Source organism: Epinephelus moara, chromosome 23, assembly GCF_006386435.1.
Source record: "Epinephelus moara isolate mb chromosome 23, YSFRI_EMoa_1.0, whole genome shotgun sequence".
NCBI classification, from domain to species: Eukaryota; Metazoa; Chordata; class Actinopteri; order Perciformes; family Serranidae; genus Epinephelus; species Epinephelus moara.
Genome location: NC_065528.1, coordinates 26,648,679 through 26,665,023, shown reverse-complemented (window position 1 = coordinate 26,665,023; position 16,345 = coordinate 26,648,679). Strand labels below are relative to the sequence as shown.

Genomic DNA, 16,345 nt, shown 5'->3' with positions numbered 1-16,345 from the left:
CTAGTGTGAAACGATTGGGACGAGAGTCAGCACCTCCAAATCTGAGGCCATGGTTCTCTGCCAGAATCCAGTGTATTGCCCCCTCTGGGTTGGGAGGGAGTTACTGCCTCAAGCGAAGGAGTTCAAGTATCTCGGGGTCTTGTTCACGTGTGAGGGTAGAATGGAGTGTGAGATTGATCGTTGGTTTGGTGCGGCATCTGCAGTGATGCGGGCACTGCCGTGGATTGACGTAGTGAAGAGGGAGCTGAGCTGGAAGGTAAAGCTTTCAATTTACTGGTCCATCTACGTCCCAACCCTCACTTATGGTCATGAGCTCTGGGTAGTGACCGAAAGAATGACATTACAGATACCAGCGGCCGAAAGGAGATTCCTCCGAGGGGTGGCTGGGCTCAGCCTTAGAGATAGGGTAAGGAGCTTGGACATCCAGAGGGAGCTCGGAGTAGAGCAACTGCTCCTTCGCGTCAAAAAGGAGTCAGTTGAGGTGGTTCAGGAATCCAATTTGGATGCCCCCTGGGGGCCTTCTGTTGGAGGTGTTGGAGGGAGTACATATCTCATCTGGCCTGGGAACACCTTGGGGTCCCCCAGGAGGAGCTGGAAAGTGTTGCTGGGAAGAGGGACGTCTGGGGTGCTTTGCTTGGCCTGCTGCCCCCACAACACAGCCCTGGATAAGCGGATGAAAATAGATGGATGGATGGATGGATCATGTCCAGCAGCATCCAAAGAGTCAGGGCTTGACATTAAAGCTAGCTCGGAGCATGTAAACTCTATGTTTGGGCAAGTGGAATGCCTCATGCAGTTCACTGATCGAACAAGTGGAAAAAAATGTAAATAATCAGCATAAGAATTATGGCAAAAAAACATGTTTTGTGAGGTCACAGTGAAGTCAAGTCACATCCACTTTGAGTCAAGGATGAACTGACTAGATATTGGTGGTCAAAGTGCCAAATTTGAAGAGGCGTCAATTAAGATATTGTGCTTAAAAGAATGACATGGAGGCAAGGTCACAGTGACTTCTGATCCCCAAAATCTAATCAGTTCATTCTTGAGTCCAAGTGAACATTTGTGCCACATCTGAAAAAGATTCCCTCAAGGCGTTACTGAGATGTCACTTTGCGAGAATAAGAAGGATGCAAGGTCACAGTGACCTTTGACTACCAAAATCTTTTCAGTTCATTCTTGAGTCCAAGTGAACATTTGTGCCAAATCTGAAAAAATTCCCTCAAGGTGTTCTTGAGATATCACGCTCACTAGAATTAGACAGAGTGAAGGTCACAGTGACCTTTGACTACCAAAGTCTAATAAGTTCATTGTTGAGTCCAAGTGGACATTTGCACCAAATTTAATGAAATTCCCTAAATGTTTTCTTGAGATACCACATTCACAAGAATTAGACAGGTGCAAGGTCACAGTGACCTTTGACCACCAAAATCGAATGAGTTCATTCTTGACTCAAAGTGGATGTTTGTGCCAAAGTTGAGGAAATTCTCGGAAAGATGTTCTTGAGATATCACGTTCACAAGGTTGGGAGGAGGGGACGTACAGGTAGATGGACAACCTGTAAACGTAATGCCTCGAGCCACAGCTATCACTGGCGCAGAGACATTAAGAGTGAAAGACTGAAACAGAGCTGCAGTCTGTCTCTCCACAGTGGACTGTAGCAGCCAGAGTCAAACATGGCGACAGGGTAGAACAAAGTCCCAGTCCACATTAACTGGAGTCATTAACCAAAGATGGATGTCATCAGCATGCGGAGTCAATAAAGGCAGAAACCCAGCTGACATCAACCAGACTCTGTAAGTCGTTCAACTCGGGTATTATAGTTCACATTTTCTGCTATTTCTGGTTGTTTGCAATAATGCTGTTGTAAGTTCCACATATCAAACCTTGTCTACAGGGGCCTACCTCATAGAGTATTGTGCTGTTGCCATGGAGCAGAGGACCATAGCAGATGTATGAGTGGCCGACTACCCAGCCGAGATCTGACGCTGCCCACCAAACCTGTAAGAGGATACAGAAGGTGAAATAAGGGAGGTGACTCTGGTAAGTAAAGAGAATTCTAATAAGACTTAATTCCCTTTGTGCCTTCAAATGCTAAAAATATAACATCTGAAGGCCCCATAAATGTAAATCACATGGCTTATGTTACATAAATGATGAATGTAAATGAAAATAAAAAACACAAGCAACACATACGACTTCCAGAACGTATGACTGTTCAGTTACCATAAATATTACATGGTGATCAAATCGTCTTTCAAGTACAGAGCAATCTATCTCTTTGCTGACTGCGTGCTCCTTTTTTTTTCCTCAAACATGGCTCAGACTCAGAAGAGGATGCTTTGTTGCCTTACATCTCCAGGACGGAGTCCATAAATATTTGACATGGTCCATTTCAGCATCACAGCATAGCCTGCAGTGTCGCGCACAACACCCTGAGGGACAAGATAAGAAAAACATCAGACTGGTGACAGGTATCGCACTAGGCAAAGAAGCAGGCGTAATATCAATCTAAACACAGACGTTCAGCCTGGCTGCGGCGGAGGAGATGGTATTTTGCTTTCAAATGACTGCCTCTCAAACTGACTCCAATTTCTGGCTTTTATTAGTTAATGGTGCTGTTAAAACATTTTTGAGCAGAGCAGTGTGTCCTCGAGTCCTCATGTCTCCTATTATAGAGATTTTCACAAACTTATGGTCTCCTTACGGCAATAACTGAGAGTCACAGCAGCTCACAGAGGAAAAAAGCTGCCAATAACGGCACAATTAGGCTCTGGAAGTAGCTAGCAGGTGGATATTTTATATCATCAGTTGGTCGAAGACAAAATGATGCTATTTGAGAGGAGCTGGGGGGAGGTTCATTTGGAACTGCCTGCAGGCAATTCCTCCTGCATGAGTCCCAGCTCCTGCTGTGGAAATCTTATTTATGTCACGGTGACGGTGTTTAGATTGGGCCTGGATTGTTTTGCAGTCAAAAGAACAGATGAGTCACACAAAAGCTCTATACAGAACTGACAGCCTTTATACAAACAGGGCCGACTGAAAATCCTGCTAGGGGTGTAAGAAAGAACAGATACTAGGGAAGCACTGGTTTATCATCCGAACATTGGCATCGGCCGATATTCGCCTTGATGATGGCCATCAGCCTATCTGCAAATAAGATGACATTCACGGATGGCAGTGGCCGATGTTTTTCTGTTGTGTGCAGGCTGACACTAAAAGCATCCTGTCGTCCCAGAGACAATAGAAAACAAGACTGGGACACACAGAGATCTTTCCTGGAGCACCTTTGGGACAAAAGGACGCAGTAAAGACTCGCTAAGACTCACTATCGGCACATCAGGGGACACACCAGATTTTTTCCCTGATAATGCTACCTTGTTAAAAAAAATCTGTTGAAATCGGCAGGAGACCTTGTTAATAAGGGTGTAAATCACTACTTATTACGACACAATATTATATCCATTCCTTGGACAAGACTACGATATTTGCATATACAATAAAGTCTGCCACGATACAATTTTGATTCAGTGTGATGCGAGAGTTGAAAAATTTGAACCTCAGATACAAATTTGCACCGCAATAGCCAATCAGCATTGAGATCCTCTGGGAACGTATGATGCTTAGGACGCACCGGCAGAAGATCATTTATCAATTCAGTGATTTCACACGCCTATGATGTGAGTTATTCATGCATATTAAGTGAGTCAACACAAAATATTCTAGTGTTTAAACTCGTGGAAGTAATGCAATGCGAAAAAATTCACATTGCAAAGATTTTAGTTTTTGATGTGACACTCCTGTTAGTGCAGTTGTTTTAAGGAGAAATTTGTTGATGTTTTCACTGCAATATAAAATAGATTCTAATATATTATATGTCGTAAAAAAGGCTTTTGAAGCAGTTATTTTTAAAGATGTTTTTTATGTGAAAGAAGGTTATATTAAAGGTTGTTTCATAAATTTGTATGATTGAATTTGTGCTCACTCAAAAGGCTGAATGACCTTAAAACAGTTCTTTTTTATTATGAAGATTTCATTATTTCCCTGGCACAAAAATAAACAACAACAACACAACCAAAAAACACTGATATCAACTATTGATCAAACTGTTATTTTAACACATCGGTATTGGTATTGGCCTAGAATTTAACAACCTGTATCATGATACATATCGCATCGGCGGATTCTCGCCAATACAGAGCACTAAATCATGTCTACTTGAGAATGTATGTTTACATGACATCTACAACTATAAACCAGGTACTGATTTTCCCCTGCTGCTGATCACAACCCTGTAACGTCAGTACCTTTGGCGTTCCAGTGGTTCCAGATGTATAGAGGACGTAGAGAGGGTGGTTGGAGGGAACAGAAACACAGTCATGCGGCCGGGCAGTGGCCATCTCTTCCTCCCAGTCCAAACTCAACTCAGGTCCCAATGATACTTTTTCCTTAGAAACACAAAGACAAATGAGATATAAATACTCAATTTCATTCTAATGAAACTGCTATAAAAAGGAAACTGTTTAAAGTGGTGAAGACTGTGCTGCTTTATAGCTTCAAACGGTCATCACATATTTTTGGGTGGTCATGCAGTGTGAGTTATTGATCAGATCCATCGACTCCAGTGTTTTGATTTGTGTTTTAAAATGTTTTTTTCAGTTTGGGGAAAGAGACATATACACTCACCCCTATTTGCTTGCTTTATGAGTAACTGGGGAAATAAATTCTCTCTTCAAATCGAATAAATACATATTATACACGGACGTTTCTGTTGAAATTCTGTTCTAACTCCCATCAGTCATTATAATTTCTTGTAGTCGCCAGCAGAGGTAATTTGGGGTCATAGCATAATGCCCCTTGTATCTCTGACATCTGTCTCATTCCAAATCTCTTTGATACTTTAATTTCATTAACATTTAAATCCTCCCAGGAGGCCAAAGAAAAGTCATTTCTTTCTTTGGTTCTCCGAGAATGAGCTCAAGACTGCGACATCATTCAGTATCACACAGCCTCCTGAGGCGGAGGACAGACAGCCCATATAACCTCCAGCTGTCTGAAATGCATCCCATTTTACTCGATTTACTCAAAGCCAAGCCAGAGTAAAAACTTGGCTGATTTAGCGAGGCTTTCATGTTGGGAGCCGTGTCCACAGAATCACAACCTCTCACTCGCTGAATGCAGTAATTGATCAAACAGCCGCAACCACCTTCAAAGCCGTGCTTCACATGATTTTAAGGGGTTGAGTTTCCGCCAAATTACCAGTGAAAACCATTTCTCTGACTACACTGCTAATGGACCTAAGTCCACCGTGTATTATCTTCCAAAAAAGATGCAACAGAGATGTCTTAATTCAGCAGATCATTCACTGATAAATAACACTGAAGTATACAAACCAGATAAAAGAAATCGTGTAGTGTTAATGTAAGAACACAGACAGTCAGACAGAGGTATGCGGCGTAACTGATAACAACGTTGAACTGAGACGTGGGGGCCAGAAAAAACACATTACAAGAATGATCGCAACACTGGAATCAATTCTAAGAATACTTTCTATTTTCTGGGCTGAAAATTCGATGATTTTCTTTTACACTTGTGTGAAGGTGAAGCAAATTTCAGCTTGCTGCCACCATATTAATGCATAATTGTGTTCTGTATAATCATTCTACACTCCAAACTGGATCTGTGCCAGGCAGTTTATGACGGGCGTCAACCTGCAACCCCTGCTGCAAACACACTACACACACTCTTAACTTTCTCTCATCTACTTGAACCAGCCATACAATCAATCAGCCATTTATTTGTCACATAAAATCATGAAGTACACCTCCAGAAAAATATGATCCTGTCAGCTCCTTCAACTTGTGCACTGTAATTTAATCCTTTTTGCCTTTTTCTTACATTGTAGGCTGCTGCTCTATAGTTGTCCATGTTTACAGATGGTTCTGGTAATCCATGGTTTCTGGTTGTGGAATGAGTTAACTGTAGTTCAGTCAACGAAAACTTTATTTCCATTTGCAGGCCTCTCTGCCTTTCCTCGGGCCTACATAGAAAGCCTCTTCCATTGGCCTACGTGGAAAGCCTAAGGTGGAGAGAGCAAACCTCACCACCCTTACATGCGCCTGCATGGAAAGCCATAAGGCAGGGATAGCACACCTGTCTGCCCTTCCATGTGCAAATGAGGAAAGCCTGAGGCAGAGAGAGCAAACCTCCTGCCCTTCCATGTGCCTACATGGAAAGCCATAAGGCAGGGATAGCACACCTGTCTGCCCTTCCATGTGCAAATGAGGAAAGCCTGAGGCAGAGAAAGCAAACCTCCTGCCCTTCCATGCGCCTACACGGAAAGCCTAAGGCAGGGAAAGCAGCAGCAAAGACCCCCTGGGAACAGAACACAGCAGCATCAATGACAAACAGAAATGACATTGATTAAGTCAGACACAGCATGAAAAGGAGGAGCTGGGGTGGAGGCAGGTTGCAAAGCAGCTTGCAGAGGAAGCAGCAACAGTAGGCAGGTCAGAGCAGGTTAAATAGGGCGCCCTGAATGAGATTCACCAATTGGTTGCATAGAAAGGAATCATGTGATCTATCAGCTGACTCCCTTCCATCAATCAGCTGCTCCATCAGCTGATTGGGCTGTTTGAGATCAGCTGATGTAGCTGGGATGTGAGCTGAGCTTGACATCGTGTCCTGCCTGAACAGTTGCTTTTGTTGTTTCAGAAATAAATCCAACACAGACTCAGTGAATTAACTGATGTCATCAGTGACACAGACGGTGTCCTGGAATGTGCTCCAGACTCTGATTGGCTCCAGCTCTTGCGTCACTACGGGGATGCGCGGTAGTTTGTACAGCTGCCCCCTTAAAAGTTGAAGATTCAAATCATCAGTTGGGGACCCCTCAGTCAACTGAGATTCTTCAAGTCAAGCAATCATTTTTTCTTGTGTCAGTCTGTGTACGTGATGTTTTGGTCCCCAGGTTTAGCTGCAAAGTGAGCACTCCTCGCTTTCACACTGCCCTCGAGTACAGGCAGCTGCAGACACAGACCCAGGGTGAGTTTGACTGAGATGGTGGCAGCTGGAGGAAGGAAAGCTTCGTCAGGTCAGGCTCTGAGATAATGTTATCTTCTGCCATCTTCACTGGTGCGCATGCATTAGCTCAGAGGCTAACTTGGCCTGTTTACGAAAGTACGAAAATGTTGCTGTCAACCTGAACGCCTGCCTTACCCTGTTCAAACTGTCAAACTCTATACGGAAAGACAAGGAGTCACCTGGTTGAAATGCGCTGTCCAGTATTCCAGGATTTAGACAAGTTTCGCTGAAACAAAGGATAATACAGTTCCTGATGTCCAAAACTGAAATTGGCACACAAGTCGTTCAGTTTATTATCCAACATCTGTTTGATAGCTAGCAGTGTTGCTGGTGCCATCTTCTCCATTTTGAAAACCCCAACCTGGTTAGCTAGCAGAAGTCGGCAGGAGGAGAGTTTACAGAGTGGTCATTTACCTTCCTCATCCCGATGAGTGCCTCACAGCTATATGTCACCATTGCCAAACGCCAACCACAAAAAGAAATACCAATTCTAGGCAATAATCCTTTAAATCTAATCCTTTAAATTGAGTTCAGTGATTAAATCCTTTTTTATAGGTTAGAAACTGCAACAGCAGCAGCTACACAGTGATATTAATTAGGATCACATATGGCCGCCATATGTTAGATACATTTACATTCTGTCACACAGCCAGCAGGTTTGGAAACGACACCACGTTGACAAATTAAGCTTTATGATGCTTTGTGCTTCTTACCATGTTAGGCCTGTTGTAGATGAGGACTTTCGAGGGTCTGTGAGAGCTCAGCTCCAAGGCCTTCTTCACCAGAGGGATGTACTCCACTTTCCTGCCTGGCTCGATGCCAAATGAGGCTGTAACCATCAGCTTGGGCTGAGAAACACAGAGATCAGGTGAGAATTGGACTGTGTTCAAATGTCAAGAACGCACAGCATCATGTTTCTTCAGCTGTGTTAGAAACAGAATCTCGTGCTCCCATCATACCTGCCTTGAATATTTGTTTTGATACATTTTTAACAGGGTATTAGTGGTATGAGTCTGTTGCCTATGGCAGCACTCCAGTGTCGAGTCACATCAAGTTCACGTACATGAGTGCAATGATGATTCTGTAATAAATAGCAGGCTCACATCACACCTGAGGCGTTTCTATTGCCTGGGTCCAGACCTTTGAATCTGCCCACTCCACTGAGTTGATTGATTCGTCTGGAACGTGATATGCAACAGCAGTAACTTGGTGAGAAAGATAAACAACCAATAAGCATCACGTGGGGGACTACCGATTAGCCAACCAGAACCATGGATGGAACTAACGCCACTCTCAAGCTGTTGTCAAGCTGTGCGCCGGAACCAATGAGGAATCATCGAGGTGGATGTTAATCTACAATTCTTCTCTATATCGCCCAAACAGTAACATGCTCGTGCTTGTTTAACCCAAACAATGTGTCATGTGACTGCAGTTGGTTCAGATCGAGATCAGAACACGTTCTCACCACAAACAAGCCGCACCAGAGTTCGTTTGTAACCGGACCGAGACCCCGTCTTCAAGAAGGTCTCAGTCCGGTTGTTTTAGTGCGCACTCGAGTGCCATTGCTGTGTTCACACCTGCCCAAATGATCCACACTTAGGGGGCAAACAAACTTGAGTTCGATTGAACCGAACCAAACAGGGCAGGTGTGAAAGCACAATAAGGTTTGGTCAGGGAAAACGGAATCCTCCTCCCCTACGAACATTGGATAAGCTGAGCATTCACTGTATGATTTGAGCATGTTTCCCCAGGGTTAATGTCTTTTTATCAATTAAATCAGCATATAAGCAGCTAGTTTGTTGGTACTGCTAACTGAATGCGTGAGAATCAAAACTTAGTCCGGCCCACTTTTGCAGGAATGGACTTTTACGCTCTTTTAAGCCGTGGATGTCTGGCGGCTTTTCGGGATGTCTGATTGTTTTTAAACGTACAGTATTAGCACTCAGGTTGTGGACTGACTGAACTTACTCGTACAGCAGCAGTTGGAAAGAAAAAACGTCTCTAAAACCGACTCATGTCATACAGTGTATGCCCAGCTTTAAAGTGGGCATAATCTTTGACCGAATACGGACAAACGGAGTGTAACGAGATGACAGTTCTGTCTGATATTAGGCAAGTGTTCCCTCAGTAATATTTTCTGTAACTTTTTAGATTTTATAGTTTGATGCACAAACACCACAGCTTTGAAGGAGATTGCCTTTAAACGCACTCAGTCATAGTTTATTTTCCCTAGTGGCCATTATAAAGCATTGCAATGTCTACAGGAGAAGTGCTCAACAAGGATCATTCACTTGCCTCTTTTAATTGCAAAGGGGATTCATTTCTCTAAAAGGGTCTCCTTATTCATGCAGATTATTATTAAGTGTTCGTCTGAAAAGAACTGAGTCAACAAAACTCATGACAACATTAAGCGTCCCGCGGAGAGTGCCTCAACAATAAGAGTTGAAACACTGGATCAAGTCGCTGGTAGCGATACTTAATAATACTGTATTACTTCAGATTTATGTTTGTGTGAACACATCCATCAACAGAGATCATCATCTTCACAAACAGTCGCTGTCAAAATGTCAGATTGGTCCATTAATTCTTCTGTTGCCCTGTTAGAAACTCTGAGTGCAGATGGCATCATTCTTCAGTGTGTGATTGCGAAAAGAAAAAGCAAGCCAAGTGCTTCCCACTGTGAAAGATTCATTCTGAGCTTACAAACACAAAGGGACCTCAGGCACCTCTGGCTTTCAGTGTTTCAGATACTTTTTCAGGGTGAATGGTGCACATTAGTGCTCTTCAATATGCACTTGTCAACCTTAGACTAGTGCTAAATCCAAGCAAAACAAAGTTCATGCTTTTTTTCTAGAGCAAGAAATTCTGACAGTCCTCATCAGTCCACACTGGGTGGTATCAATACTGAGAGCGGCAGAGTGTAAATATCTAGATATCTGGCTTGATCAATCATTTAAACATCACACTGAAAATCTCATCACCAAACTGCGGCAAAAACTTCTGAATTCTAGGAACAGTATAGTCGAGGCTGTCTTTCTATCAGTCTTAGATTATCATCTGCAGATATGCTGCTGCTTCTCTTTAACCCCCAGACTAAGTTGATCATTCTTCCCCCTGAGTCTTTATTAGAGATCCCTCTGATAATCACAACTGCATAAGTTGGTTGGTCGTGATAATCACTTGTATCTCCTTATCCATTAATCCCTCATTAGACATTCAGCACTATATATAACATCTACGCTGGACTGGACCACAGCTAGGGTTGGGTACTGTTTACAGTTCCAGTTCCTGGAATTCGGCACAGGTACTCAAGTTTTTCTGTAATCACAAAACATTTTGAACAAGCTGCAGGGGATATGTAGTAGACTAAGACACAACTGACCCTTCACTAAGTCCCACGTCTGAACGCAGACTGGCCAATCATAACGTAGCATCAGGCCGGCTCGGACAGGGTCCGACAACAACACAGCTGTGCTCCGTTGACTCTAATGCAGTCGTTTCACATTTCCTTCATTTTCAGGCTGGTTTTTGTGGATTTGGAGCTAAATGTTGTGCCTGGGGCACGTCGTGTATTAATGATACTCGTTACCTGGAGAGGTTGGAAAAAGATATACGTTTCTTCCCTGTTCCAAAACCAAAATCAAACCCTGAAAAGTGTAGGGTTAGCTAGCTAGCTACTGAAGATATAGCCTACTGAATGTATACACATGCTGCTTCTGTACAGGAACCAGTGAAGGGAAGCAGGGAAACTTTGCTGATATTCAACCATCGCAATGTGTGCAGATGAACAGTGTTTGGCTTCTGCCCGTCTGCCGGCGAAGCTCAAATGGCAGAGGTCTGGAAGCCAAACACAGTTCATCTGCACACACTGTGATGCCACACAGCTGGTTCAATATCAGTGAAGTTTCCATTTCTATTCATTGTCTTGTGTGGCGATCAGCAGTGATGTGGTGGTTCACTTTTACACTGTGATCTGTAGCCTATAGTTCGGCTTTAGCTTCTAACTATCTTTGTCTTTTTAACCTGTTGTTGCTGCTGAGTCAGTTTGACATCCTGGATATATCCTTCAAACACAGACTGTAGACCCCTCTGTCTGCTTCTCTCTGGAATCACTTCCCTTTTCCAAAAATGTTATAATACTTTTTCAGGGACTGCAGTTAGTTACAGTGTGGGCTCCAGGCCAGCTCTGACAACTTGACGAACTATCACAAAGGGGCAAGGCTTAGCAAAGGGTGAATTCTGCTCCTCTGCTCTTTTCTAATGACACGTAGAGCTAATCTTCTGTTAGTCTGTCTGCAGTGATACTTGGCTATTACTCAAATAATATGGAAAAGAAAATAGAGCACATGCTAAAACTTGATTTGAATCACTAGGAAGTCGATAGAGTGGTTGCAGAGCTCTCTGTTGACAGCCTCAGGGCCCCGTGGCTTTGGGGTGTTTCACAATACTTATGCCTCTTGTCTAAATCTGCTGCTCTCGCCCAAATGTGCTCTCAGGTTCTGAAATTTGGCACCAATGAATTTAACGTGAATCGGTACTTGGTATTGGCACCATAATTTGGTCGGTACCCTTTTAAGTATCGAATTCAGTACCTTTCCCTAAACGGGAACCCACTAAGCTTTACTACTACTGCTCTACTGCGCTACTAACTGTCATATGCTTCAAGTCTAACAGGTTTATTCTGAACTTGGAAAAAAAGGTTTTGTGCACCACCTGTAATAATTTCCAACACATTCTCAAGATCAACACTCCCTCTACCCTGAGATAATTCAAGATCATGACCTCAAAACACTTCACCTCAGTGTGCTATTGTTCTTACTGAGTATTTTCCTGTTATGATTTTACTGTATCTCAACATCCTTGCAAATGAAGGAAATCTCAAGGCTAAAACAGAAGCTTTGCACTGGCACATGAAAATAGGAATTAGGAAATGAATAGCTTCAGCCACGTCATTTCTCTGCTTCATATAAGCACATAAAAAGAACAAAGAGTGATCACATCAGCCTGCCCTTGGGTTTTAATAAGTGGTCAAGGTTCTGAGACTGACATTGAATTAATAAAGACCGTGTAGCCCTGTTGCCATGGCTCAAGAAAAGATAAATCTCAACCACAGGGTGAATAACAAGATCTTCTAACCTTGGCATGATCGATGCGGACAGAGAGCTCTTTTGAAGCAAAGCCACCAAAGATAAGGCTGTGCGGGGCACCGATCCGTGCACAGGCCAACATGGTGAACATGGCCTGCGGCACCATGGGCATGTAGATGACTACAAGATCTCCTTTCCGTACCCCGTTCTTCACCAGGACTCCTGCTAACCTGGAAACCTGAAACAAGACATAGAACACAGAACATTCACACTGCACTCCTTCAAATATCCGCATTAATCTACTTTAGTTAAGTGCTCATGACTAAGTATACCCAGCATAAACAAATGATGGTAAAACTGACACACTTTCTTGAGCATGGTTTTGGGTTATTAATGTGCAAAGAACTGTGGATTTAATTCCTTTATAGATTGCCTTCAGCTGGAAATAACCTGACAAATGAAAGACCTCAATATGTTGTTGTAAATTAAATCAAATTAAATTAAATGTATTTTTGCTCTGGGGGCAAAGCACATTCTGATTATAGTGCATGCAACTGAGTCTTTATTGAACTGAAGCATCTGCCCAAATGCCATCAAATTAATAATTTCCCATTAATTGTGTTACTGTGTTTTGCTGTGTTTCATGCTAATGTTGGCTCAATCCAGCAGCAGAAAAACTCAGGCAACAGTCTCAGTCGAAGGATGAAAAATGTATCTATTGTCATGGCAACACTGACAAACTCCACTGCTCTGAAATCCAACCAAAGGTTACTTGCATGCCTCTCAATCCATTTTTTACCACACATCCTGGCAGTCCAGATCAGGCTTTAACAAAGTGACTCCTCCAGCTCCTCATGCTGCTGCTCACTTCTGTGACTCCTTTACCTGGTCCTGAAGTTCCCTGAAAGTGATGATTTGTTTAGTTCCAGTCACTGGGCTGTCATAGATGATGGCAGGCTGCTCTCCACGGCCGCTCTCTACGTGTCGGTCCACAGCATTGTAGCAGACGTTCAGCTTCCCTCCAACAAACCTGACAGAGACAAACAGAATCAACCAACAAGCAACACCACTGCTCAACAATCACATATAAACCACACATATTTTTGCACATGTGCATTAGGGCTGGGCGATATGGCTTTAAAAATATTCTTGAAATATTTTAGGCTATTTCAGAGACACAATATATATCTCAATATTTTGAAATCTCTTCTACACTATTGTAGACTACTAAAACACATAATTATTAACTACAGTTACAATAAAGTTAAACAAAGTAGCTACTGTCATAATACAGTTAAATAAAGTACTGTTATAATAAAGTGAAATAAAGTATGGTTGAAAAAATCAAAGCAGAACCACTGGTGCTTTCATTCTGAAGCATCTGGCTTGTCTTGGACTGGAGGTGTTCATGTTTTTGCCATGAATGTGAAGCTTCCGGTTAACAGTTAGCAGTTTGCAGAAAGTTAAACTGTTGTCACTGTGCCATTAAATGTGATGATATTATTCACGGTAAGCGAACTAACAACTAACAACTTTCCAGTATGTGTAAGAATAATATCTGAAAGTCACAGTGGTGCTCCATGGTCGCAAAGTGTGACTAAATAGTCGTGGTCTGGAGCCCTGCAGTTACAAAAACACACACTGTCTGCTCACACTGTTAAACTCATTGAGTCAGACTCTTACTGTGGTGCCATTAAACATGATAATTTATTCACGGTAAGCTACAAACAAACTAACAACTCATCAGTCCATGTATCAGTAATATCTGAAAGCTGCAGTGGTGCTCCATGGTCGCAAAGGGCAGCTAAACAGTAGTGATCTGGAGCCCTGCAGGTACAAAAACACACCATCATCTCATCTGCTCATACTATCCTTAAACTTAATGAGTTAAACTGTAAGTGTGGCACCATTAAAAATGATAATCTACTTACTGAAAGCTACAAACAAACTAACACCTCACCAGGTCCATGTACTAGTAATATTTGAAGGTCACAGTGGTGCTCCATGGTTGCAAAATGAGACAAAATATTCAGCATCTGGAGCCCTGCAGGTACCAAAACACACACCTTCATCTGCTCACACTATCATTACACTCCTTAAGTTTAACTGTTACCACGGTGCCATTAAACGTGGTGATTTATTCACTGTAAACAACAAACAAACTTAAACCTCTCCAGCCAATGTATCTAATCAATATCCAAAAGTCCCAGTGGTGCTCCATGGTCGCAAAATGCCACTAAATAATAGTGGTCTGGAGGCCTGCAGATGAGACACACGCTACACCTGCTCACATACTATTGCTTAAGAGAAAGTGATCTAAATGGGTGGGGGAGTGTGTGACGTGTACATTTGTGAGTCTTATTGTGTGTGTGTGTGTGTGTGTGTGTGTGTGTGTGTGTGTGTGTGTGTGTGTGTCTATAGCAAGAGAACCAAAGTGAGCTCATGGCGGTGATTTAAAAAGAGACGACTGGACAATTTATACTTGATATTCACAATTTAGTCTTTTTAGACATCCCATCAGGAACAAGCCACAATACATCGAGTATATTCAATATATCACCCACTCCTAATGTCCATACATACTTTAGGTTTCTGTATCATCAACATCATATGCCACCGTCTCTATCTCCACATCTCTAAAAGCATACTTTCCTGAAGAGTACATTTTTGGCTGATAGGGTTCTTTCTTTTCACTTAATATTGGAACACAACTTGATGAAACCACTTGAAACTAAAACATATGCAGCTGCCTGTGCCAGCAGTACACAAATCAATGCACTTGATAAAGCGACAGTTTCAATCCATTCTGGTGCTGTGCATATGGATAAAGAGCAGTGAGCAGGTTGAGCAGATGGTGTTTTGGAAGCCAGAGAGAGACACACTGGCTGTGTCCTTCATTTTAACATGACAGTAATGTTGCTACATTCAGGCAGCTCTGGCTCTTTTTCTACCAGGCTACATGATATAATTGACAACCCCACCGTCCAAACAAACAAACAAACAAACAAAAATATTTTCAATTCATTCCATTCCCAGTGCAGGTGTACGTCGGTTGTCAGGCATTTTAATGGTTTGCTTGCAGCTATAATGAGAGCTTTTACCCATCTAGAAAACATCTTAATTTACTTGTACAACAAATATAAAGACATAAAATTATTTTCAAGTAAAATTTGGTGTAATTTAAGAAACTTTCAAGCCTCACTTTGCGCCTCTCTTACAAGACCTCTCTACTGTTAGCAGGCCTGAGCTGACAAACTAGCATTAGCTGAGAAGCTAGCATTAGCTGTTAGACTAGCTTTAGCTAGCCTCGATGAGAAACACAAGACACACTTTGAAAAACCTGGTCATTTCACTTACATTTTTAAGACATTTCAAACATTAAGACCCCTTCATCAAAATGGAGGACAATAATCTTTAATTTTAACTCCATTAAAGGTAACGTTGACATTGAGTGAGACCGCTGATGCCAGCAGACACAAAACAGGCTGCGATGTAACCACTTGGGGCAATTTTGCAATGTCAATTTACGTCAACTATAAGTGTTTGTTTTTGCTACTGATAGGCTCAGATTCATTCTCAGTGTCTGATAACATTGTGGAAAGGATCCCTACAGAGATAGACCTTTTTGTTAAATAGTGAGATCATTTTTGTTTAACCAGAAACAGCACTGAAATCACACACCAGAATCCATTTAAATAAAACAGTCATTTTGTCATCATGAAACACACTTCATTTAAAGCCAACAAAGCAAAATAAGACTCACAAAAGCTGTTTTGTTTTGGTTTGTCTTTCCACTGTTCCAACAATCACTTAATCTGGTTTGGTTGAAATGAACCATTAAATTCACCAGTTAAATATAAAAATATGCTGCTCTATACAAGGTAAAATTGTTGTTTAATTAAATTAAGTCTGGTGGGTTTGGCAGGGACAATTTTGAAGCAGTTTCTAGTTAAACAAAATGGATCTTACCCTTCAACACAAGGGTCTATCTCTGTAGGGATCCTTCCATAATGTTGTCAGACACTCGGAATAACAATCTGAGCCTGTCAGTGGCAACTCAGACCTAGAGTTGTCTTGCTTTGGTCTGAATCAGGGACTCATTCTGTTACAAAGTTGCCTAGAGTTGGTTCGTGTTCTCACGGCAGCATTTACAAGCGGACCAGATCAAATGCCTTGTG

At 42.2% G+C, this 16,345-nt stretch overlaps 1 protein-coding gene across 1 annotated transcript in view; it reads right to left on the bottom strand.

Annotated features, from left to right (window-relative positions):
- The window catches only part of acss3 (acyl-CoA synthetase short chain family member 3), a 77,009-nt gene that overhangs the window by 59,128 nt on the left and 1,536 nt on the right, over nucleotides 1–16,345 (bottom strand). The window contains exons 2-7 of the mRNA XM_050036753.1: nucleotides 13,053–13,197; nucleotides 12,217–12,405; nucleotides 7,794–7,928; nucleotides 4,305–4,445; nucleotides 2,352–2,432; nucleotides 1,903–1,998 (exon numbers count right to left, since the gene is read on the bottom strand). Of these exons, the coding sequence (XP_049892710.1) occupies nucleotides 1,903–1,998; nucleotides 2,352–2,432; nucleotides 4,305–4,445; nucleotides 7,794–7,928; nucleotides 12,217–12,405; nucleotides 13,053–13,197 (787 nt within the window). The remainder of the gene's footprint in view (nucleotides 1–1,902; nucleotides 1,999–2,351; nucleotides 2,433–4,304; nucleotides 4,446–7,793; nucleotides 7,929–12,216; nucleotides 12,406–13,052; nucleotides 13,198–16,345) is intronic.